Source organism: Danio aesculapii, chromosome 5, assembly GCF_903798145.1.
Source record: "Danio aesculapii chromosome 5, fDanAes4.1, whole genome shotgun sequence".
Taxonomy (NCBI): Eukaryota; Metazoa; Chordata; class Actinopteri; order Cypriniformes; family Danionidae; genus Danio; species Danio aesculapii.
The window spans coordinates 34,902,066-34,928,080 of record NC_079439.1 but is presented as its reverse complement, the minus strand read 5'-3'; the positions used below and the strand labels follow the sequence as shown (position 1 = coordinate 34,928,080).

Genomic DNA, 26,015 nt, shown 5'->3' with positions numbered 1-26,015 from the left:
ATAACAATATTATAACAATGTTAGTTTCTTTACTTTTCATAGTGACATGATATATATATATATATATATATATATATAATATATATATATATATATATATATATATATAATATATATATATATATATATGTGTGTATATGTGTATATATATATATATATATCTGATATATATATATATATATATATATATATATATATATATATATATATATGTGTGTGTGTGTGTGGTGTGTGTGTGTATATATATGTATATGTATGTATATATGTATGTATATATATATATTAGTATATATATATATATATATATATATATATATATATATATATGTATATATATATGTATATGTGTGTGTGTGTGTGTATATGTATGTGTATGTATATATATATATTATATATATATATATATATATATATATATATATATATATATATATATATATATATATATATATGTATGTATGTATATATGTATGTGTATATTCAATGATTTATATTTATAATTCAATGATTTTATATATATATATATATATATATATATATATATATATATATATATATATATATATATATATCTATATATATATATAAAATCATTGAATTAACTAATGTTATAAGAAGACATGACATGCCGTTTGTGTGTTTTGTATGTTTACAACCCTCCTGATTGCGTATTAGTTGGGTAAAAGTTTAACCTATTTTCAAAAACAACACAGATTCACTTAAGTAATAATTTTAAGTAATATCAAATAACCAATTGAATCATTCACCCCAAACTTAAGATTTACTTACCATTTACTCAGAGGTTTTTTTGTCTGTTGCACACAAAATAAGATGTTTTGAAAAATGTTGATAATCAAAGAGTTGGCAGAAACCAATGACTTTTGTATAATAAAAAAATACATGGAAGTCAGTAGGGCTGCACAATAAATTAATTCAACATCGATATCGCAATGTGATATTTTATTTAAATGCAAATGCAAGCACATGAATTTGCATGTTTTTGATGCATGTGATCGATTGTATAATGATTTTAAAAGCAAGTGACCTTAACTACGATTATTTTTATTGAATTATTTTATTTGTATCATTCAGTTACTTTACTTGTATACTGTTAGACTGTGGTAATGATAAAACTTTATTTCAATTGTATCTTTTTCTTGATTGTATTTATAGATTGTTATGCATGAAAATACTCACAACATATGCAAATACAGAAATGCACTGCAAATAGCACAGGCAACAATGAAAATGTGTTAGGGCACCCTAAAAAGTTTATAGATTGCTTATTAAATTTTATAGAGATGCAAATAGTATATATTAATTCATCAATCTCTGACTAAACAAATGCATGGAAATACTAACAACACATGCAAATACAGAAATGCTCTGTAAATAGCACAGACAACAACGAAAATGTGTCGGGGACCCCAAAAAATGTTAAAGATTGTGTATTAGATTTTATGGAGATCCACTCTCACTTCAGAATCAGCCCAATAAATCTAACATTATAAATTCTTTCCCAAATTAAGGCATCTGGTGAAATTGTATTCATATCACAATATAAATTGCAAAATAAAAAAATATCGCAATGTTCAATTTTTCCAATATCGTGCAGCCCTAGAAGTCAATCACTCAACTGTGGTTACAAATGTTATTCAAAATAAAAAAAAATTTTTGGTACATAAAACTCTTTTAAGTTTGTAACAAGTAGGAGTGAGTAAATGATAACAAAAAAAAACCTTTTGGGATGAACTACACCTTTAAGTCAAGAAAAGTGTAATGTAATAAAAGTTTTAATTTTTTATGAATAATTACTGGAAAATATTCATCATGCTTATTTCCAAGAAGTGCATGTATTTTTGATTACATTAATATATCCAAGCTAGAAAAGTGACTGACCTGTATGTAGAGAGCTTTTTTTCTCTCATGCACTATTTTTGGCACAACTTTCCCATTAATGGCTGCATGCCTGGTTACAGTAGTACTTTAACTGAGCTGGGATGTCTTTAAAACTCTGGAGGGTATTTGGTTTCTTCAGAAGCTGTGGTTAGATTTGACTTGGACATTGGATCATTAACATTTCATTGAACATTAAACATTAATTTCCAGTTAATGCTTGTGAGGTTTTTGAAGAATAAATGTTTTTGTTCAGGATTGGACGGGACAATATGCCACATTGAAGCCAGTGCTATGATGTAAATTAAATTTTGTTTGTTTTGATTGTAAATTTTGTGGAACCCAGCATTTTTTACAGTGTTAAACAGTTTAATGCACAACATAACATGAACATCTTCTGTGCTTTCTAACCTTTCAATATATCTGGTATTGAATATTATATCATCTTAATCTGGACATGTATGTGCAGTGTCCTATAGGAGGCTTTACAATAATATAGATGGGCATATACACTAGATTAGTCAGTACCAAAGCCAAAACTAGAATAATCTAACAAAAAAATTCACAGATCAAAGTCCAAGAGTTAAAAACAAGATTTCTGATTATTACAAAAATTAAATGCAGTTTGATTTATTTCTATAAATCATGTTTTTTTTTGCACTTGAACAATTCAATGCACAACATAAAACATCATATCTGAAAATTGCCAAATTACTGAGTTCATCTCCATCAGATGTCATTTTTGCTGAGATGACCATTGATAAATATTTGATTTGCGTCCATTACAGTCCGTCAGCACATCCTTCAAGCTCCTAGATAACTCTTCTGTCTATTTTTAACATGGTAATTCCTTAAACACATCTGCATGTTTGCTTGCACATTTCTTTAATATTATATAACAGTCTGTTGTCTCATTTATGTCACAAATACTGGTGTTTTCCCAAGGAGCTTATCTGTAAGCCTTTCAAATTTGCAGACGGCTAAATGCCTGAAGAAACCTAAAGCTTTGTATACGGAGCCACTCAGAAGCCCATTGCTGAGTAATTTTAGCTCCGATTTGTGATGCAGGATTATCTTCCAGGAATTTTATTGGCCAAAGCTGGAAAGCCAAGACCTAGAACCATTCACAGTCACACAGTCTGACTGCAGTCTCGCGTTCTTGTCTTTCAAAGCTTAAATCAGCTGTATAAGTTGCTATTTTCTGCTGAACTGTCAGTACTGCTGTCTCTCTCAGCTGGATTTAGACTTTAGAAGTTGGAGATAAGTGTTTAAGGTCAACATCTCACCAGAGCAGGTCATTACAGGCATGAAAGAACGACACTATGCTGTTTGTAAACAGAGATTGGTTAAGCATGTCATTTGCAGCTATAGAGTAGCACTATTCCCAATTAAGAACTATAATGTTTGGTCTGAGGATGTCGTAGATATAGAATGTTCATTTTTGTGCCATGAATTTGATTTGAACCCGAACATGAACATCTTCTGTGATAGCTTATGCTTTCTTCTAACCTTTAAATATATCTGGTTTTGAATATTATAATAGTTTTAATCAGAACATTGTATGTACAGTGTTTTATAGGATGCTATACAATGGTATACATGGGCATATAGATTAGTCAGTACCAAAGCCAAAGCTATAACTAATCTAACAAAAAAATCATAGATGAAAGTCCAAGAATTAGTACACCCAAATACATTTTTTAAATAAAAATATTAAATAACATTTTAAAAATCAGGAAAAACATCAAGAGAAGCTTATCTTTCAATGTTAGATTACCAAAACTCTTATTTTGATTGCTATAATTGTTTAATAAAACTGCTTTGTTTATAAGAACTCAAATTCATTGGCTATATTCACTGAAAAATATAATCATTTTTAAAAGGTGGTGTACTCATTTATGCTGAGCTCTGTTGACATTTCATGAATAAAATAGAGTAGCTTGAGTTTATGAGCAATTCCTGTGAGATCTGTGAATTTTACACAATACAATTAGGAAATATTTATATGCTTGTACTTGTTGTAAATGTGTATTTTTAGAAACATTTGGAAAATAAATCTAATTAAAATGAATTAAAAGTTTTTGAGATTAGAAATAAACTTAGATTTTTCAGTTTTCGAATCATTTTGCACTTATCATGAATCATTTCTGACAGGAACTTTAGAATCTAATTATAAAACCAAATTGATCTTATATGTCAAATAGCAAAAATGAAGGCAATGAAAATATGTACAGTTTATCATTAAATGTACACATTTTAAAATAATTGTGCCTATTTGGCCTCTGCAGTTGGTAAAATTGATCAATTTTAGTGTTAACTTTCAAAGGGGTGGTCCAGAGTGTATTTTTAAGGCTTGATTGTGTTTATGTGTTGCAAAGCAATGTGCGCTCATGCTTCATTTGTAAAAAAAATCCTATTATTTTTTCATATCTTATTTTGATTATATACAGCAACTGAGTTAACATGAAAACGATTGTCATATTGCTCAGCTCCTCAGAAAGGCTGGCTCTCAAGAGGCTCTGATTGGTAAGCTAACATAATGTGCTGTGATTCGCGGATCGGCTCCACATCACAAGGAAGCGTCCCATCTCTACTAGCACATGCTTTGCCGTTGTGTAAATACTGTCTGATAAATATATATGAATTTGTAGCTAAATTGTTAGCAGTGCCAAACAGCATTTCCTGTTGTTTACATCCTGTTTATGTCCTCACTACAACATACAGTTAACACTAGACACTATTCATGTAATAGATCAATTTTAACAAATAAAAATAATTACAGGTTGTAGTTCACAATCCACAGCTTCGCCTATTATGGTTGGAGCTGCTCCTTCTTTGAGGAGTTTTTAGCAGAATCCAGCACTGAACTGGGAGATATTCTGGAAGTTCTCCTTTGTCAAATGCTAACTATATATTTTATAATTCTCTGGAACATAATTAAAATTAAATTGTAAGCATTTCTCTCATTGTGTCGTGTACTTTAGAAGCCCAAATACAGAAACAGAACAAGCTCTGTGGAAATAGCAGCATTTGGACGGCATTTTAGCTTTCTCTGCTATAACATTACAGCACCTCTGGCCACGCCCCTTTGCTGCGTAGGATGTATGTGTGTAACTTGAAGGGTTTATGACTTAATAAACCTGAATGTATTTTTTGTAGCCCCTAAAATTCATTTGCTGTAGGCTTTGCTAAGCTAACCCTGTAAAAGCTCCTTTTGCATTGAATTTACAGCGTATTACATTCAGAGATCAGTTGTTTATGTTCACACAGCTACATTACACATCAACTAAAGTTTAAAATAGGATTTCATAGTGGACCACCCCTTTAAGGACATTTTTGTTGACCAGCACCACTTGTCTAAATGTGGGTGTTGAAGCAAAACCAGCTGAGAGCCATCGATTTAAAAATAAATAGAGACAGAAAAATTGGGCTACTCATTAACCTAGAAAGTCTGTTTGTATGTGTGTTGTGCAAATGAGGCTGCCTCGTTAATATTAGACTATGCAATTCCTCAGTTGCAGTTAATTTCAGAACACTCTTCATCTAACATTCATTCTTGTGTTGCAGTATGTTGGCAGTCTGGATGTCCCAAGACCCAACAGTCGCATGGAGATTGTCGCTGCTATGAGAAGAATCAGGGTAAGTCATCCAGTCACTTAAATTTACAGACAGACTCTGAGTGCTGCTGAGTAATCACTGCTGATTGGCCCACAGCAGCTGTTTTCACAGACACGTCTTTTGCAATGTAAGACTCATTAGCTGGGGAACAAACAGCCTGTTCCTCTATATTTATCACATTGTGCTTAGTCTAGGGTGTATCCTGATAGTATTTCTTCACCTGAGGTCTCATATTTCATGCCGTGTGCATTGATAAAAGAGAGATCCCAAAGAGCGGAGCACTGAAAGCTCTGTAATTTCCCACCAGTGACCTCTGTGGGTTTGTAGCAAACGGAAATTGGAGATGACTGCCATTATTTTGCTCGATTGGTCAGTAAATGTGTGTGTGTGTGCTAGTTTTCTATATGTACTTGCACTCAGACAGAACCTCGTAGTTCAGAGCGAAGGGCACTTCTAAGACAAATTAAGTTGGATTTGTTTGCTTGATCATGTGGAGCAGGAATGACTTGTTAACGTTAGAGTTTGTGACAGGCCTGCCAGGAGATCAAAGTGCTTCAGCTGCAAGATTTTCATAGACCTTTCGTTTCTGCTTATACCGTATCCTCTTCTCTTCTCTTCTCTTCTCTTCTCTTCTCTTCTCTTCTCTTCTCTTCTCTTCTCTTCTCTTCTCTTCTCTTCTCTCTCTTCTCTTCTCTTCTCTTCTCTTCTCTTCACACATTTAGAACTTCTTACTGTTTACAACTGATGCAACATATTTTTATGCATATGTAATGAATAAGTATTAATATGTAGATATGCTTAAAACATGTTTAAAATATGTTGTAGACAGTGTGGCATTTAAATATAAAAGCAACATATTTTGTTTTCAAATCTTCAAATGCGGGCGACGCGGTGGCGCAGTAGGTAGTGCTGTCGCCTCACAGCAAGAAGGTCGCTGGTTCGAGCTTCGGCTGGGTCAGTTGGCGTTTCTTTGTGGAGTTTGCATGTTCTCCCTGCGTTTGTGTGGGCTTCCCCCACAGTCCAAAGACATGCGGTACAGGTGTATTGGGTAGGCTAAAATTGTCCGTAGTGTATGAGTGTGAATGAGTGTGTATGGTTGTTTCCTAGTTATGGGTTGCAGCTGGAAGGGCATCCGCTGCGTAAAACATATGCTGGATAAGTTGGCAGTTCATTCCGCTGTGGCGACCCCATATTAATAAAGGGACCAATCCGAAAAGAAAATGAATGAATGAATCTTCAAATGCCAAATGACAATACATTCCTGATTTTGGCGAAGGTTCACATTTAATAGAAGTAAAACAATTTGTAAACTCAAAAACAATTATAAAACAGTTTTTCTCGATTGCTAAAACACAATTTCTGAACCCTTGCTCCATTTTCCAGTAAACACAAAGCCTCGTCTTCAAGCACCATGACAGTTTTTATGATTGCTTAAGCACAATTTCAAAATTAAGGCTCATTTTTTTCAAAACTCTACTCACAAATACCACATCCACACACACAAACAGCAGAACACCTCAGTTCTTTTGCAAAATGAAACACTTTAAGAACATTCAGAACCTTAAAACAGTATAACAAAACACAATTGTAACACCATATAGAACACACAAGCTTCATTCAATATAAATCTGTTTGCTTCATTTACAAACTGCTATAATCAATCTTAAACACTAATACTGATATAATCTGGGTTTGATTTGTTTCAGAGAAATTGCTATAAAGTACATGAACATACTGTATTTACCAAACTGTGCTAAATATTGCCCTATCCTAACAAACCATACAACAATGTAAAGCTTATTTATTCAGCTTTCTGGTGATGTACAGTATATATTTCAATAGCAAATTTCGTGCTTCTTCTTCCTCTTACTAGGACGTTGCCTTTTATATTTATTGAAGACTAATATTTATAGCTGTACTACTGTAAACATATTTATTGAAGACTACAGTTTTTTCCAATTGCTAACACACAATTTGTCAAACTAGTCTGGTTTTATCAAATTACTTAACACAATTCACAAAACCACACACCAAAACTGCAAAATACCTCATATATCCTGCAAAATGACGCACTGCAACCGAAACTACACATAGCATTATCAAAATCAAACTTTTGCATGAAATGGCAAACACTTCATTCATATTACCAGATTTTTGCCTAACCAACTACACACTGTTGGGCATAATGAAAAGCACCCCTAACTTTACAATGCTTTGCCATTGTACTAAAATATGTATCAGATTGTTCACATGCTGAGAAATATTTGCAGATACACATACATGCTGTTGCAACATTTTTTATTTTATTTATTTTATTTTATTATTTTATTTACTTTTATATATATATATATATATATATATATATATATATATATATATATATATATATATATATATATATATAGGGCTTGGACAATGCAGGCTAAATATTTTCCCCCACAGTAGAGTACATTGTACAGGAAACTTGTACAGTTCATAAATGGCTGATGTCACAAACTAAGTAAAGAGGTGTCACTCAACTGATACTACATTTATACTACATTTATACTAAATTATGGTTACCTACCTATTCTCCAGTCTAAAGGTCCAGATGACCGAGGCAACAGCAAAACAACTCAAGTTTGGCTGCACTCTGTCTAGCCTCACGCATTGTCAGCACATGGTTGATGACATGATCTACTAAGGTTGCTCTGATTTCATTTTAAAGTGTTTAGCTGCGTCCCAAATCGCATACTTATGCACTATTCTACGCCATTTTGTAGTATAAATAGTGTAAGTAGTGTTCACACTGAAAACTCTAAAAATAATAAGTGCACTTTAATTACCCGGATGATGCACTCATTCAGCCGGTAAAAGGAAGTGTGGAATGATGGACACTTCACGCACTCAACGACCGCAGCTTTGCTCACGTAGCGGAAGGGCCGGAGCTATCGGGCGCACATGTTGGAAAACTTTATTTATTTTGGATGGTGAAAGCAAAATTCTCCTACGAGAGTGATTATAGCGCCTCCCGATGGTGAATGCGGCAGTACTCACGGCCGGTATTATTTGGTAGTTTGGTCATTTATTTCTCTGATTTGGCAACCCTCAAACGTCATCAGGGAAACGATTTGAATTTCCGCTTAGTAAAAAAACACTAGTGTTCCATTTGGGACGACACTACATACATATACTATGCTGTTGAGTGTGTAAGTGTATAAGTACATAGTGCATGAGTGCATAGTGTATAGTGTGCCATTTGAGATGCAGCTAATCTCTTATTTGGCCATGAAGTCCTCTACCTGCTCTGCCCCTACCTCTCACTCTTCCTCCCCCTCTTATTCTCAACCACCCTATTCCTCTTCCTCTCTGTACAATGTCTTCCAATGTTGTTGTAAAAAAAGGTTTTCACCTGTGGTCTCTTCATAGTGCTTACATCCTGATTGAAGTGTTAACAATTAACCATTGAGGTGTTTGACCAGGTGGTGCATGTAGTTGGTCAATTAGCTCATGTAGTGTCATTTTGAATGGCAGTGTTTTAAATTGGCAAACATGTGACTTGATGTCAGGTTGTTGTGTCTTATGCAGAGAACTGTGCATTGAAAAAAGTGTCATTTTGAAATGTAAAATGTGTGTAAAGCTGAAAATGTGTTTAGAATTTTGTAGACTTGAGAAAGAGTTTTGCTCTCTGTGCGTCAGTTTAAATAATTGTGCTGAGCATGTCATTTTAAGCTACGGTCACACCAGAGTTTGTGTGTGCGAAATTCTGTCGTACGGCGCTGCGAAAAGATGATTAGACATTAAAAAAGCGAGCGATTGCTCAATATTTTAAATTTCTGTCAAGAGAGGTCATGTTTTGATGCTCGATTGGTCTCACGCAGCCAAGTGATGCGGTTTCGCAGATCAGAGTTCGCCAAGCTTGAACTTTGCACCGCAGCGAGCTGCGAAACTTAACGCATGACCCTGCGTTTCCGGTCTGACGCATTCCCGTGCGTATGAATGGAAGTATTATGCTGATGACACCCAGCTATACCTTTCTTTTCACCCTGACGATCCCTCGGTTCAGCTCGCATTTCAGCCTGCCTGTCAGACATTTCACACTGGATGAAAGAGAATCATCTCCAGCTTAACCTCACGAAACGGAAATGCTTGAAGTTTCTGCCAACCCGACTCTTCACCATAACTTTTCAATCCAGATGGACGGAGCAACCATCACTGCATCCAAAATGGTAAAAAGCCTTGGAGTAAACAATTGATGACCAACTGAACTTCTCTGACCACATTTCTAGAACTGCTCGATCTTGCAGATTCGCACTCTACAACATCAGAAAGGTCCGACCCCTTCCTATCTGAACATACAGCTCAACTCATTGTTCAAGCTCTTGTTCTCTTCAAACTGGACTATTGCAACTCTCTGCTAGCCGGGCTACCAGGTAGTTCTATCAAACCTCTTCAGCTGCTTCAGAACGCAGCTGCACGAGTGGTCTTTGATGAACCCAAAAGAGCACACGTCACTCCGCTACTCACCTGTTTGCACTGGCTGCCAGTTGCTGCCCGCATCAAATTCAAAGCTCTGATGTTTGCTTACAAAGTGACCTCTAGCTTGGCTCCTTCATATCTGCTCTCACTTCTGCAGATATATGTGCCCTCCAGAAACTTGCGTTCTGTGAATGAACGTCGCCTCGTTGTTCCATCCCAAAGAGGGAAGAAATCACTTTCCCGAACCTCTCACATTCAATCTGCCCAGTTGGTGGAATGAACTCCCTAACTACATCAGAACAGCAGAGTCACTTGCTGTCTTCAAGAAAACGACTAAAAACGCAACTGTTTAGTCTCCACTTTCCTTCCTAATCTGCAACTGCCTCTCTGGCTATATCACTAACTGTGCCCTCTCTCTCTCTCTCTCTCTCTCTCTCCAAAAAAAAAATAAATAAATAAATAAATTTTTACTAATGCTTTGCTTCTTAGACTTTACACACCTGAAACTTGTCTATAGCACTTGTTCACTGCTGCTCTTATAGTTGTGTAACTGCTTCCTTGTCCTCATTTGAAAGTCGCTTTGGATAAAAGCGTCTGCTAAATGACTAAATGTAAATGTCTGAATGGAAGTCTATGGGAGGAAAAGCCCAGTGTGACCGCAGCTTTAGTGTGTTAGCAATTGGAAAAAGCTGTAATAGTTTATACCTATTGCTTTTTATTGTAGTTCCAGCTGATTGGTGTGTTTACAGTTTTGCATCAGTGTGCCTGCACACCTAATGGCTGTGTTTAACCAATTGGCTCGTGTATGTGTTTATTTGGATGCCTTTGGTTTGAAATTCCAAGGAAATTCCGTCATGAAAAATTTCTGTCAAAAGCATCCAAGTGTGTTTAGTGATTTGCAAATCACTGTGTGTAATGTTTTAAAAGTGTGAAGCTGACTATGTGCTTACTGTTGTTCAATTCTAGCCTTGTGTTTTGCTTCTTGAGTGTAAGGTTTTGCTAGTTGTGGGAAAAGCTACATTTTAGCGTGTAAGCAATCATAAAAAAAACTGTAACAAAACCTCAGACTTCTCTTGCAAAATGAAACTTTTGCCTCAAGACAGTTTTACCTGTGTTCAAAATCAATGATATAAAAATGATATACACTCTCAAGCAGTCAGTAAACATTACAACACAAAACAGAAAACACATTGTTTAAAACAGTTCTCAGGTATTTAATTCTCAATGTTCAGGGCCATACAATTTGTTCATTGAACAGCATATACAGCCTACAATACACTGTACTAGTGTATACAACACTAAAAGGGACAACATTTGCTTCTTGTCTTTGGCCTGAGTCAGGCCAGAACACTTCTTCGACATCACATGCAATGCAATATTCTCTCTCCTGAATCAATGGGGCAAGAGGACTGTTGTGTGCCATATACTGCCCTGACATCTACTCTGACATCTACTCTGGTGTAGGGTTGTCTATCATACACTTTCCATTAAACTACTCAATCAGATTCAGGAAAGGTGAGTATGGAGGGAGGTACAAGTTCACAAACTTGGTTGCACTCATCCTCTCCCATTGTTTCTTCTAACCATGCTTAGACACCTTCAACAACCTGTTTGCTTATATCGGTTGTGTCACATCATTTGAAAAACGTGACATTAGTTTGAAGTGGTTGTGTTTAATCAATGACATCATTTCTCTATTTCTCTTGTATTTGATTGTTGGTATTTGTGTTTACCAGTATGAATAATGTGTGCATTAGAGTGCAGAATGCGTTTAGAGTTTTGCTGAAAGTCTAAGTAAGATCTGCACATTGTGTTACCATGTGAAGTGGTTTAAGGTAGTGACAACAGACTGCACAATTACTCAAAAAATATTTTTTTTGCTCGTTCAAACTACTTATTTAAAATGAGCTAAAACACAATTCTTGAGATTTCATTGGGAGAACTTAAATTTTTATGTTCAATCCACATAAATTTGTTAAAAGTGTTAAGTTAACTTAATAAATTTGTGTTGGGACAACATGAATGAATTGTGTGGAACCCTGCATTTATTATAGTGTAAAATGAGGTCAGGCAACTGAGAACTTAGTGAAGCCAATGGGTTTTAGTGTTTTAGCATATGAGAATGAGTTGCAGCAGCAGATTTATATAGTCATACTGCGTCAGACTATATAATCAGGATAAATGTTGAAACATTTAGTAGGTGTTGTATTGTGTGTTTTTGCAAGATTAATCTAGTGAGAGATGTGAAATGTTTTTATTCTCTTCTCCATGTCCTCTCCGAGTCCTGTCTGATCTCTATACTGGCCTATTCAGTTCAAGGCATAAAACTTATATAAAATATAGAAGTTGCCGTTGCTGGAAATTTATGATGATTTAATCATTTGAGTTAATTTGATGTTTATACAATCAAATTGTATCAGATAGTTTAGTCAATATTTAAAAGTAATTATAATGAACATGTTTAGGTAAATATCATAAAAAAAAATTATACTGACTTAATGGGGCAACGCAGTGGCGCAGTAGGTAGTGCTGTCGCCTCACAGCACGAAGGACGCTGGTTCGAGTCTCAGCTGAGTCAGTTGGCATTTCTGTGTGGAGTTTGCATGGTCTCCCTGCGTTTGCGTGGGTTTCCCCCACAGTCCAAAGACATGCTGGTCAGGTGAATTGGGTAGGCTAAATTGGCCGTAGAGTATGAGTGTGAATGAGTGTGTGTGGATGTTTCCCAGCAATGGGTTGCAGCTGGAAGGGCATCCGCTGCGTAAAACAAATAAGTTTTGCTGAATAAGTTTTCGGTTCATTCCGCTGTGGCGACCCCAGATTAATAAAGGGACTAAGCCGACAAGAAAATGAATGAATGAATGATTATACTGACTTAATCTTCAAGTTTGTTAACTTAAAAAATTGTTGTTATGCCAACCTTATGGGGTTTACAGTGCTTATGGGATTATGGACTTGATTTTGGGTGAGAGAAAGTTTATCCCTCTGAACATGGTCCAGTGATACGATTGTTCTGGTTCCTTTAGAGGAATGTCAGAGTCAGTTTGTTTAATTTTTTTCACTGCTGAATTTTTCTAGGTTAGTGGGTTCCCTCAGAGATGAGTCTCGAATTCATGTTTTGTTAAATACTGCTAAAAACAATAGTAAATCATTAGTTCTGACCTTCTTTGCATCTTCTTTCTCTTTTTTCTTTGTATTGACCATTTTGAGGGATGTAAACAATACCAATGTTACTAACCTATTTCCTGTTTTACATTTTTAATGTCTATAGCTTCAGAGAATCCAGAAAGGTCCACATATTGATACATAATGATATGGCCGCTGTTTTAACATTAAGAAAAGATTGATTTGCCTCTTGTTACAGTTATGCAATAGTTTGACAACAAGCAGGAAATGTTCATGTGCCAGTGACATTGCCACATTGAAATGGTCTATAGCTGCTTCTCTTTATGTAAGTCAAGAAACAGGCTTTCAAAACTATCTGCGTATGGTGTTTTGAACGACAAGTCACATTTAAATCAAGCCCTGATGTGACTAGCCTTTTCTCTTTACCTGTTATAAATGTATATACATTTGTGGACATGAAACCACAAAATTATACTTAATGATAGCTTAGTTTATACAGTGGGAAGCTTTCTATTATGAGGATACATAATAGTATCTTTGAATGAACAGCTGTTCATCTCAAGGTTAAATATTAGTGGAGAGTTTGTGTATCGTTTCACAATTATAGTTTTTTTTTCTCTTTTCAATATATTCATGAAAATACACATGAAGATAAGCATAAGAATCAGCTGAACAAAAGTGACAGTAAAGACATTTATAGTAATGATGATTAAATGATGATGGTTTCTACAGTATTGTTAAGTGGCACAGATGGTTTAAATACGTGTTTCTTGAGCTCCAACATGATTTCTAAAGCCTCATGTGACCCTGTTTGGACTAATGATGCTGGAAATTCAGCGTTTACACAGTAATAAATGACAATATACAATATATTATTGGTTTATAATGTCTAATAATATAATTATTATATCACTCCCATCTTGACTTTCCACAATATTTTTCCACCAATTGATAAGTAGAAACTTCCTCAGCCCACACAAAAGGTTTTTTCACACCTGCCTAATTTAGTTCAGTTGAATTGAACTAGAGTTTGTTTTCCCTCTTAGTGCGGTTCGTTTGGGCAGGTGTGAATGTAGCAATCGTACTCGAGTGCACACCAAAAGCATACCAAAAACGAACCCTGTAGCAGTTAGTTTGTGGAGAGAACATGTTCCGAACTAGAACAGACCAAACTATACTGTTCAAGCCACATTCTCTCAAATTCGAGGACTCAACTCAGCACAGTGAGAATGTTTAAAATGAAAACTTGTAGGCTTTACTGCAGAAGCTCACAGAAAACAATTTTAAACAGAGAGAGAGGTAAAAACATGACCTGATGGATCGTTGGTAATATTTCCGGAAGATGACCATGTCGCAGTTTAGAAAAATTTATTCACTCCTCCTCCTAAAGGGACTTGCAATGCGGCTTCACCGTTTGCAATTCATTAAAACATTGTTTTCCAGCTGCAGCAATCTCCAAATGTATAGTTTATCTAAAGTGATGTATACAAACTATAAAGTTTATGACCAGGGATACAATCAGCCTGCGCAGCCGTCCCTCCATAGTAAAAAACGACATTTTGTGTCTACCAGTTTGTTTATATGTGGGAGTTCCATTGGCATTTTCCCACATGTTAATTCTGACCAATCAAAAAGTAGTTTAGGAAATGCGTTCAATAACATCTGGCCAATGAGGAATGTGGATTTTGTCACATAACTGCATTTTGGTTCTTTTTAACTGCTTTGGACCAAAGCAATCAGTGTGGTGTGAAAAGGATCCAAAATGACAGAAAATTGCTACAGTGTATCATTTGTTGCCCTTGGTCTGGAACAAATGAACTGAACCACAGATTTGAAAGCATTTAAAGTCACAAAGCAAGGCGCTAATTTAATGAGGTGGCTTCTGTGATTTCTGAGACCAAAATGTCAACATCCAGTTCCCATATAGTGGTCACGTGGTGATGCAAATTGAAGCATATGAATCTGTTTTTCTATTTTCTGTGTGTGTTTTTAATGTGCTCCAAGAAAATATTGTTTCCAACATAAAACTGTTTCCATGAGCTTGTGTGTCCAACAGTGTATCAAAGGTGCCATACACTCTGTTGGTAATTGCAATATCTGTGCTTGGCCATTGACTCGATGCACCAGGATTTTAGGTTTGGCAAATCAGATTTTTTAAATCATCTTAAATCATCTTGATGATCTTGGGCCCATTTCATGCATTTAATTTGCCAGTGATTTACAGTTACCACAGCAACCTGGCTGGGTCATTTCTGGGTTTACAGGCCTGGTCACCACTTTTGTAGCTGCTGGTGATTTGTTGCATTGTGGCCCTGAATTTGATGTCAACTTTGCTCAAGATTTTCCCTTCTCCTTTGGTATCAGTGAACTTTGGGTGGACATGTATAAACGACAGTTCATTGTTTGATCATCTGTGCACCACTTTTGAAACACACTAGCAACAGGAGCCTATGAATCCAAAATGTGTGCCATTTTTGAGATTGAAGTTCTGAGGTCCCTTTGATCAAAGTCTGATAAATCAGCAGCTTTTTCCCATCTAATATCAAACACTGGACTGAAATACGTTTGATTATCAGGCCCACTCTAGGCTTGGGGAGCATCATGCATCATAATATGCATTATTGATATATACACTGTAAAATAAAATATTGCTCTTTGCTGGCTTGTTTCAGATTGTGTGGTTCCATTGAGGACCCTCGCTGAGACCATACAGAAGAAACATAAGTTGACAGCTTTCTCTTTTAGTCTGTCCCTGTATGATCAGGTTAAAGGTCAGCCTGCAGAATGTCACTTAAGAATGTTGTTATGTGACTGACAGCTCTTTAGGTCTTATGTCATCAGATCTATAAATAACTGGAAAGAAGTATCTTCCAATAAAGGAAACAACACATAACCATGCCTCCAAATGTTGTATCTGGCACTCTGTCCCTCCTTATTTTCCCTCTTTCTTTTGTGTACTCCATCAGCCTGTCTTTTCCATTTAGGAGACGCAATTTATTTCAGCCAGGGAATTATGTGGTCTAATGTAATTAAGGCAATAATTGTATTGTGCTTTTATTTGTCAACGGCTCTAATATGTAGACTGAAGCTATGAATGTACAGTAGTGCAGACAGAGTGTGTTTTGAAAGATAAATGTGTAATATTATTTTATATACCGTGTGTATTATGAAGTCTCTGATTTGAAGCTTTTAATTCCCAGATGTATTAAGTAGAGTCAGTTATTTTGATAATTTTCAAGATTTTATAGTTGACCAATTGATAAAGGCCAACTGCAAATCTATATTCACACTCAAAAAAAGGGTTGTTGTAACCTAACATTGGGTTAAAAATGATCATTTAAATTTGATTGAAAATTTTAACCCAACATTGGGTTTGTCCATTTGACCGCTGTGATGTCTGGTTGCCCCAAAGCATGTTTTCATGCTATCTATATGTATCCTTAACATAGGCATCTGCTGTTTTTATGTAATTAAGAAATATTTTCCACTTTCATTCATAACCTGTCACATGCTCTGGTCTGCAGAGTGGATCAAGGTGATACAAACTATTCAACTCAATTCTGTTGGGCTTTCTCCCCCCGTAAAGTTTAGAAATTATACAGTATATGATACCATAGAAATGATTCCATCACTCTTTAATAATTTAGTCTGCTTAAAACCTGTCTCTTACTTACATTCAAGTTCAGGATCACATTTAGATCTGCTTACATCTAATCAATAACCCACCCTTCAAAAATGTAATGTCCCTGTCCAATTCCTATATGCTTCTTTTTCATTTACATTGTGAAAAAATAACGATTTCAGTAGCATATTAAAATTATGTCCGAGTTCAAGTGTTGCAGTAAACATATATTTCTCATATTTCATTTTAGATCTTAATTCCTTCATCTTCCACTGTCATTTTAAGGATAGTATAGGTCAAATAGTTACATGTGTATGATATTATGTGTCATATTATATTACCAATTATATTATCAATTATCACATTGGTTGAGGGTTAATGTTTTCAATGGTTGGCAATTCATGATCCACTTGATAAAGTTTTCAAATTGTTTACATCTCAGACTGTCCTTTTTAAGCTTAACCCTTTATAGCTTACTCAACCCTGAAGTGTTAAGGGATGTTATTACAAGACATTTGAACTTTTCTGATTATAAATATTAGTCAGATTTATTATAATAAGTACAAATTATATTGTCACCAATGTCAATTTAGTTACCATATATGGTTACTCGCTTAGAGATATAAACAAATCGTTGGTCAACACCAAGGGTGTTCAAACTTGTTCTTAGAGCGCCGATGTCCTGCAGATTTTAGTCATCCAACCCTAGCATGACTGAACCATACCAGCATGAAAATCTAGTAGGAATCAAACTCTGCAGGACAATGACCTTCTAAGATTGAACAGCCAATCAACACCATGCTGAGCATTACTACAATGTAGCCCATCGCCTCCCATCTTTTTTTTCAGAAACAATTTATGGCTTAAACAAATATGAATGAATGAATGAATGAATGAATGGATGAATGGATGAATGAATGAATGAATGAATGAATGAATGAATGAATGAATGGATGAATGAATGGATGAATGAATGAATTTACAGTACTTGTCACACTTGCCATTGTAGTGTTTACTATTTAAGTTGTGTGAGTGAAACTAATTTGCATATTCATGGTTCTGCATACAATAAATGATGTAAGGGTATTTATATTTTGTTCATCAAAACCCTACAGTATATCCCCAAAAAATCTTGGAATTAGGGCTGCACAATATATCCTTTCAGCATCGATATCGCAATGTGTGCATTCTCAATAGTCACACCGCAGGATTTGCAATGTAGAGTCTGGATTATACTGTAGTTGACCAGTAGCCACATTTGAAAAAAACACGTGATTTATGGTTATTTTGCTGTCTCCACAATGTTACCCAACATTTTAGCATTTACATGCTTTCTTAAGGCCCATGTTAACATTTTAAGCCAGTTCAAGCGTTCAGGCATTATGAATTATAATGTTTGTAACGTTTAAGAAAGATTAATTGATTTAATGTATATATTTAACTATACAATTTGTATACCTATTTACTGCTACACTGTAAAAAAACTAAACCTGTACAACAAAAAGACTGTAATCCTCCTTATTTTATTTCACTTTCTCTTGTTCACTCAACTTTTGAAAACATCAGTTGCACTGACTTAAAATTATTTGTCAGTAATTCAAAAAACATTTAGTTGAGTTAACATAGGATTATTCTTTTCTGGAGAGGTGAACTACTCTCTAACGAAACTTTTTAAGTTGTGCAGACTGAACATTTCTCGTCTGCAGAACTGGATTGAACTGGAACAAATAAAACATAATTCTTATTTCCTTTAGTTTTTTTCTTGTGTACTCAATTTTGCACTGACCTCAAATGTCTGAAGTTGAATGAACAAAAAAACTCTTTTGAAAATTGATACTAAGAAAAAATACATTATGAGAACAAACAAACATAGCTCAATTGAAAAAAAAAACTAAAACAGAAACAAATGTTAACAAAACATTTATTAGAAAGAATTAGAAACAGGTCAGGAGGCAAAATAATGGTAAACAAGACAAGGATCAAAACATGGCAGGACAAACAAGGAAAAATGCCTGGTATGCTTCACAGGGGTAAACAAGACTCAGCAAAGAGTCTGTGTAAATGAGGTGTTTTTATAGTCCCAGTAAACAGTTCATCATGAGCTTCCAGCTGTGTGTGTGTAATCAATGTGAATTATAGTTTGAGCATTTGATTTGTCATTTAATTATTAATACAGGATTTTAAGGAGTTGTTTAGGAAAATTAAATATTTGATTTCTAATTTGAGAATGCATTTTGTTTTATTATTTGATTATTTGAGCATTTGATTTATAATTTGGGTTGTTTTGAAAGGTCTATTTATTATTTGATCTTTTTAGGCATTTTAATCTTTCATTGTAATTTTGTTAGGAAAAAATGTCATATATATATATATATATATATATATATATATATATATATATATATATATATATATATATATATATATATATACATAACAGTTGAATACAAATTAACAGTCCACATGTTAAAGCGCTTCTTTTTTTAGAGCAAACTATGTAAATGTGAGATGAAATTTCACATTAAAAGTCTTTTCTGCAGCTGTGTCCCCCAAAAAAGATAAATTACAAATGAATCATAATTTCAAATTATGTTAGCATTTTTGCAGCAGTATTTTGTTGTTGCTGTTGTTGTTAATAATAATGTTATTATTGGTGTTACTATTATTTTTGTTATTGTTGTTAGGGTTAGAAATACTGCAACCTTTATTTTTTCAAGTGAGTAGGTCTGAGATTAACTTAACATAAAGTAACAAGTTGGCAGAAGCTTTTTTGGGAGACCTTGCAAAGTTTTACTCACAATGCAGAAATTTTTCATTTAGGTTAAGTAAACGTGTTAAACGTAGTTGTAGACATTTTTACTGATTTTTGCCAAACCAAAATCTGTAGATATGTAGAATCCCAGAAAACTATAAAGCACTGTTTATTTGATTTGTATAACTTTGCTCTACTGTATTTACCAGTGCTTGTTATTGGTTTATTATAGTTTCAGCCAATGCTCTACAAAATGATCCCAATTGCTCTAAATTAATGATTTTTTCCCTAATAATTCTATTCTTATTTGGTGAAAATATACAGTAAATCACAATGTGTGAAAATAAAACATTGAAATGTCAGTTTTGTCCCAATATCGTGCTGCCCTATGAAATACATGTGTTGCATGGGACATTTCAATAATACATGTGCATCTTTTTTTAAAACTGGTCACTGCCTTTATATGGAGGTGATCTGTGAGCAGGACGGGCATACTTGATTAGAACTTAGTGATCAGTTTTCATTTTAGGTGAATGATTTCTTTAATAAATCTTATTTTATATGTCAACATTACATGATGATAGAGTTGTGCTTGATAATATTGATCCAGCATACAAGACCACATCAATCAGAAAAGTAAATAGCTTTTCCCCACACACGCTTTGTGCAAAAAAGATTTGTTTTAGAATTTGCATATGTTGACGTTGTATAAATGTATTTTAATTGAGTCTGTGTGCACGTTTGACTGTAAAATGTATGCTATTGGAATTCTTACAAAACCAGTGAGACAATGTGATAAAGAGGTCAGGAGGAGAGGAAAGGAAGGAGGAGAGGAGGTGGCAGGGCTTAGGGAGTAGATGGTGTGTGTTGGGGAGGGGGCTGATACAGGGCTACAGAGAGAATGAAAGGCTTCATTGTTGTGCAGTAGCCCAGGGACAGATGCAGTGTAATGGCCTACATGCGCTAGCATCCATGAGCTCCACATCTCTCCCTCCAAACCGAACCAAACCACAAGATGTCATGATTCACATTTTAATCACATTACATCTGATATAAGTGAGTGAGTAATTAACATCTCCCAGACAACCACATCCTCTTGCGTTTGTACAGGAAACACTGGCTTTTCACTCCCTCTGCATTCCTTATCTTCCAAACAAACACACAGTCTCAAAACACTGACGTTTTCATTTTTGTAAGTCTTAATAAAAGAGTAAAAAAAATCCTCCATCCCAATGCTCTCAGCCGGTGCACTCAGCAGGGTTCCTCCTTCTTTTGCTGCTTTTCTTCTCCCCTCATTCACTGTCTTCTCTCTCACACTCTCTTTCAATTCTCTGGACTATTTCTGTCAGTGTTAACCAGTTACGCAAGACCAGTACCCCCCATATCACCATAGCAACCCTCCCCCCCAACTCTGCCAAAACACGTCCTGAGTCCTGAAAGTTAGAGCGTGTTTGAGCGCCAGGCAGGTTTGGTCAAAACTCCACCCTCACAGACATGGCACGCTTTCACATTCACCTGCACTCACTGGCATGCTGAAACACACACTCCACTCAATGTCTACTCACTATCTGTTGGGCTTTAGTTTGTGTTGTGATTGAGAAAACTGCCTCAGGGCTTAAGAAAGAGGGAGAGAGAGAGAGAGAGAGAGAGAGAGAGAGAGAGAGAGAGAGAGAGATGGCTGCTGTACATTTGGGAGATTGTTTATATGCCTCTCTCTCTCTCATTGCTTGTTTCCGCGCCTGTCATTTCTCCTCTTCTTGTGTTTATTCTCTGATCTACACTCTCTTTGCTTCCTCCTCTCATTTCTACTTGTTTGTGTTTGTGTATAAAGTGAGGGAAAGGGAAAGACTGTGGGCCTGTAATTGCCAATTAAGATGACATTGCAATCCTGAGCAAATTGAAAATGGAATCACAAGTGTTTGGGTAAATCTTTTTTTTTATATAATTATTTTTTTCAGGGTTTTCACCTTTAATTGATAGGACAGTAGAGAGTATTGACAGGAAAGTGCGGGGAGCAGAGAGAGGGGAAGGATCGACATAGGACCACGAGGCGGAAATCGAACTCGGGTCGTCGACTACACCATTGTGGCACCACTGGCATCAACTGGGTGAATCATTTTATAAAATGGATGACTTTTCATTTAGATTTTAAAAGGCAAATTTCTATCAAATCATGTTAAGTTCTTATTTAGTAAGAACAACACAGTGTGCACACCTCTTAATACCGAGTTAAGACTGCATGATTTTAGTCCCGATTTTGACTTGCCAATAGATTTTGAGAAATCGTTGTTGAGTGCCTGAAATCACAGGCAAATCGGTGACCGTTCACATGAGACACGATCTGAGAGAATCACAGATGCGTCACCGACACCCGTGAGATATTTGGCATACTAAATATCTGGAGCTGTCAGCGATTCAAATCGTGTGTGAAATCTGTTATGATTGAAAATAACATTGGCGATTACCTACAGCCAATGAGAGAGCTGCATCCACTAGTATGGGTATCTGCAGGCCAGCGGGAGGTCAGGGAGCAGTTCCTTTTGGACCCAAGTAATGGAGGAAGGTGTCTGTTTGATGTGAGCCATATCACAACCTGGTCGAAAAAGAAAAAAGATAAGGAGAACATATTAATTTCCTTCAAAAGCCAGGTGAGCAAAACAAAAGAATGACGTGACCTCGCATTGTGTTTGCTTGTGAGTTGTTGACGATTCTTCCTATTGTAAAGTCATGCAGTGTGAAACCCCCTGTCGCCAATCCATCTTGCAGTGTAAACACAGCAGCAACGAAACGCTACCCCAGATAGTCATGCAATGTGAAAACATCTGTGATGCTACTACTTTGAACATCGTGCAGTCTGAACTCGGCATAAGTGTGTACTCACACTAGTCATGGTTGTCTTGAACCATTCCCAGGCACGATTGCCCTCCCTCACTTCTCCCCCTCGGCCCGCACTCACATTGCATTTTTTGCCTTCCGAGCCTGAGCACACTTATGTCATCGATGATGCGACTGTTCAGTTTAACAGAAGATCTCGCTCTGTACAATGAAGATTGCTTTAGTTATATTGTTTTGTATTATTTTAAGTCGTTTGAAATGCAGTGACACACAGTCAAAATTTCCTCCACTTTTGACACTCATAAATGTTCATAAAAGTCACTGTGCTGCATGTTCAATTCAATTCACCTTTATTTGTATAGCGCTTTTACAATGTTGATTGTGTCAAAGCAGCTTCACATAAAAGATCGTAGTAAATTAAACAGCATAGTCCAGTTTTCAAAGTTTAAGTTCAGTTCGGTTCAGTTCAGAGTGGTTTAATAATCACTACTGAGAGTCCAAACACTGAAGAGCAAATCCATCGATGCGCAGCTCTACAGATCTCGAACCACACAAGCTAGGGGTGACAGCGGCGAGTAAAAAACTTCACCAATTGACGAAAGTGAAGAAAAATAAACCTTGAGAGATACCAGGCTCAGATGGGCACGGCCATTTCTCCACTGGCCAAATATCTTGTGCAGAGCTGCGGTCAAGGCGCCGGAGGCATGTATTAGAAGTTTTGCTTAAGATGGCTGCTGTCGTGCAGCGCGGGGGTTGTATGCTAAATAAACTATGACAGTTAGATTTCATTGAAAGTAAGAATGATTAATAAATCCTTATGAAACAGTCCCTTAAAAATGATGTCAGATTTTCAGTATACAAGCACACTACGCTCTGGCACACCTATTTCAATAGGGCCAGAGCCACCTAAACCGCGACTTGGTCCGATTCAGAGCACTCACACTTGTCAAATGAACTGGGAAATAAGATCATCTTAAAGGTGCTCGATCAAGCCAAACACAATACAAAAAGTAAAAAGAATCGGCAAACTGCCACTTCATTTTTAGTTGGACAGTAAAGTTCTCTTTATTTAGATGGACAACGTTTCGACCTACAAGGTCTTTATCAGGTCACACAGGAAATACAAGAGAGCCCTACACTGTAAAAAATGCCGGGTTCTACACAATATATTCATGTCGTCCCAACACAAAACGATTAAGTTAACACGTTTAACAAATTTATGTGGATTGAACATAAAAAATTAAGTTGTCCCAATGAAATCTCAAGAATTCTGTTGATTCAGATCATTTTAAATAAGTAATTTGAACAAGCAATAATTTTTATTGTGAGTGTATATACAGTTTCACAAGTTCTTACTATCATACTAGGATAAATGGGTAAAAAATAATTTATAAGAACTAACCAAAATACCCTTAATGTAATTTAGATTATCAGCAAAATTCCTATGACAATATTTTTTAGACCTATGCCAGTAATATTGGTGTCGAAACTAATTTTATGTCAGTATTTTCAATGCATTTATGTTATTGAAATAAAGTTAAAGCAGGACAGTTTTATTACAATTTATTTACAGTTTAAAGCAAATGTATTTGAATATACTATTCAAATGTAATTCATACTTGTGATGGTAAAGCAAAATTTTCACATGATCCTTTAGAAATCTTTCTGTTATTCTGTTTTCTCAGGATTCTTTAATGAATTGATAGTTCAAAATAATCTTTATCTATTTTATTATATATATATATATATATATATATATATATATATATATATATATATATATATATATATATATATATATATTTTTTTTTTACATTGAGAAATGTCATTGTGGATGGCTTTATTGACACGTTTGATTAGTTTAAAAGTTCTGCCAAATAAAAAAAATATTCATATGTTTCAAAACCTTCCTGACTTTTAAACAGTAGTGCTTGTGAAAGTTGTTTTCACTTGCTGTTTAACAAAGATATGTCCTTAATCTATGAAACCATAATCCTTTATATTTAATCCTTGCACAATGCACAAATGACACAGACGCTGGAGCGCTGACATTGTTGTTTAAACACAAAAACAGACGTGTATATGGGACAGATGGTGCCCTCATACTTGGCCTTGTTTTTTTTTTTTTGAGTTGTCCTTTTGTGGACACGCGTCCAAACAGCACACTGCATTAAACAGAGTGAACTGCTCTCACACCTGTTACTGTGCTGTTTGTACTCATGTAGCTCAGCTGAAATGCACTGAAGTCTCTCAAACACTGACAATATATTATTTGACCCAAACTAGTTGTTGATTAATATGAATTTTTCAAAGGCCAATTCCGATATCAAAACAACAGAGACAATCAGAAAGTCAGCAGTCTTGTACTTTTTAATTCAATCAGTCACATGTCACTCTCTCTCTCACACACACACATACTCATATCTAATGGCTGAGGTCGTTGCTAGTCACATGGTACCACAGGGATTTCCTGTCAGTATTCACATCTTGTCATTGACTCAGTGAAGCCCATTTAAAGGGAAAATAGCTTTGCATTAATGCAGGCTGTTAACTAAGGTTTGCGAGTGTCAACTTATTGGTTTTTGTGTCATTTTGTAACTTACTACAAAGCATGTCTTAAGACATTTGCACTCGATGTGTTACAATAGTTGCTGTAGGAGGAAAGCATAATAAAGAAGTGAGAGAATTTATGTGTGTTTTTATAATTAGGAATGCTAGAAGTTTTCCCAGTATCGTGATTACTCAGTAACATACATTTAATCTGTGCTGCTCTTGGTTGAATGTATTAGTTGATGAGGAAATTGACCTTTTCTTAAATTTGATTATTTTTACTCTTTGGAAATCCTACAGTGCTCCTTAATTTGCACTTTGACAGTAGATCAGCAGCAGAACAACAATATCCTTCCAATGGGGCTTGCAAAATAAATCTGTCAAATTTGTGGTAAATTTCAAATGTGGAATTACATCAAATTGGCTTAATTATATAACTGACATTGTCTGTATTTTAGCTTAATTATTTGAAGTTTACTTAACAGAACTGTTTCAAGTGCATTTTATTCTCACTTTGTATGTTTTACTCGAACAATATGTTATTAAACCATGATTTTAAGCTTTTTACGTTTATGCTTCAATGTAAATGAATACTATGGTACGCTGTTATTATTATTTATTCATATTTGTTTTATGCAGTCTCTTAAATAACATATACACAGCAGAGATAATGGCATACTTTCTGTGAAGTGATTTGAAATATGCATTTTTATTCGATGTTTGACGTAATCTCAACCGAAACACGATGAGAGGGTGGGGTATAGTGTAGCTCCTCTCCTTTAAAAAAAACAGCCAATAGTGTTTTGTTTTATCACAGATCTACCAGTGAGTGTGGTTGAGCTCAAGTGCATCAATTGAGAAGCGTTTCAAAGGAGGCGGGGCATGTCAGATACTAGAGAGCATTTGATTGGTTATGATGTGATGAGACTGTAGTGTGAGGTGACGTGAATGAAACCGTTGATCCATTTGGGCAGAAGTGACAAACTGCAAGCTGTACATGTTAATATCAGTTTTATATCTTCTAAACGCGAATTGTGTCACTCTTTTTGGGCACACTAGCTCATAGATATCCTAAAAACTAACAATACTGATACTAACATCTAACAAATTTTTATTTTTAAATTCATGGCACCTTTAAATGAACCCCTCAGTATTTTGGTA

At 35.3% G+C, this 26,015-nt stretch overlaps 1 protein-coding gene across 3 annotated transcripts in view; it reads left to right on the top strand.

Annotated features, from left to right (window-relative positions):
* Nucleotides 1-26,015, top strand: part of si:dkey-34e4.1 (carboxyl-terminal PDZ ligand of neuronal nitric oxide synthase protein) — a 90,174-nt gene that overhangs the window by 795 nt on the left and 63,364 nt on the right. For all 3 annotated transcript variants that reach the window (XR_008837836.1, XM_056458046.1, XM_056458045.1), the window contains exon 2: nt 5,464-5,535. Coding sequence is in view for 2 of the 3 variants with exons in the window: in XM_056458046.1 (XP_056314021.1) it covers nt 5,464-5,535 (72 nt within the window). In the remaining variant the exon portion in view is untranslated. The remainder of the gene's footprint in view (nt 1-5,463; nt 5,536-26,015) is intronic.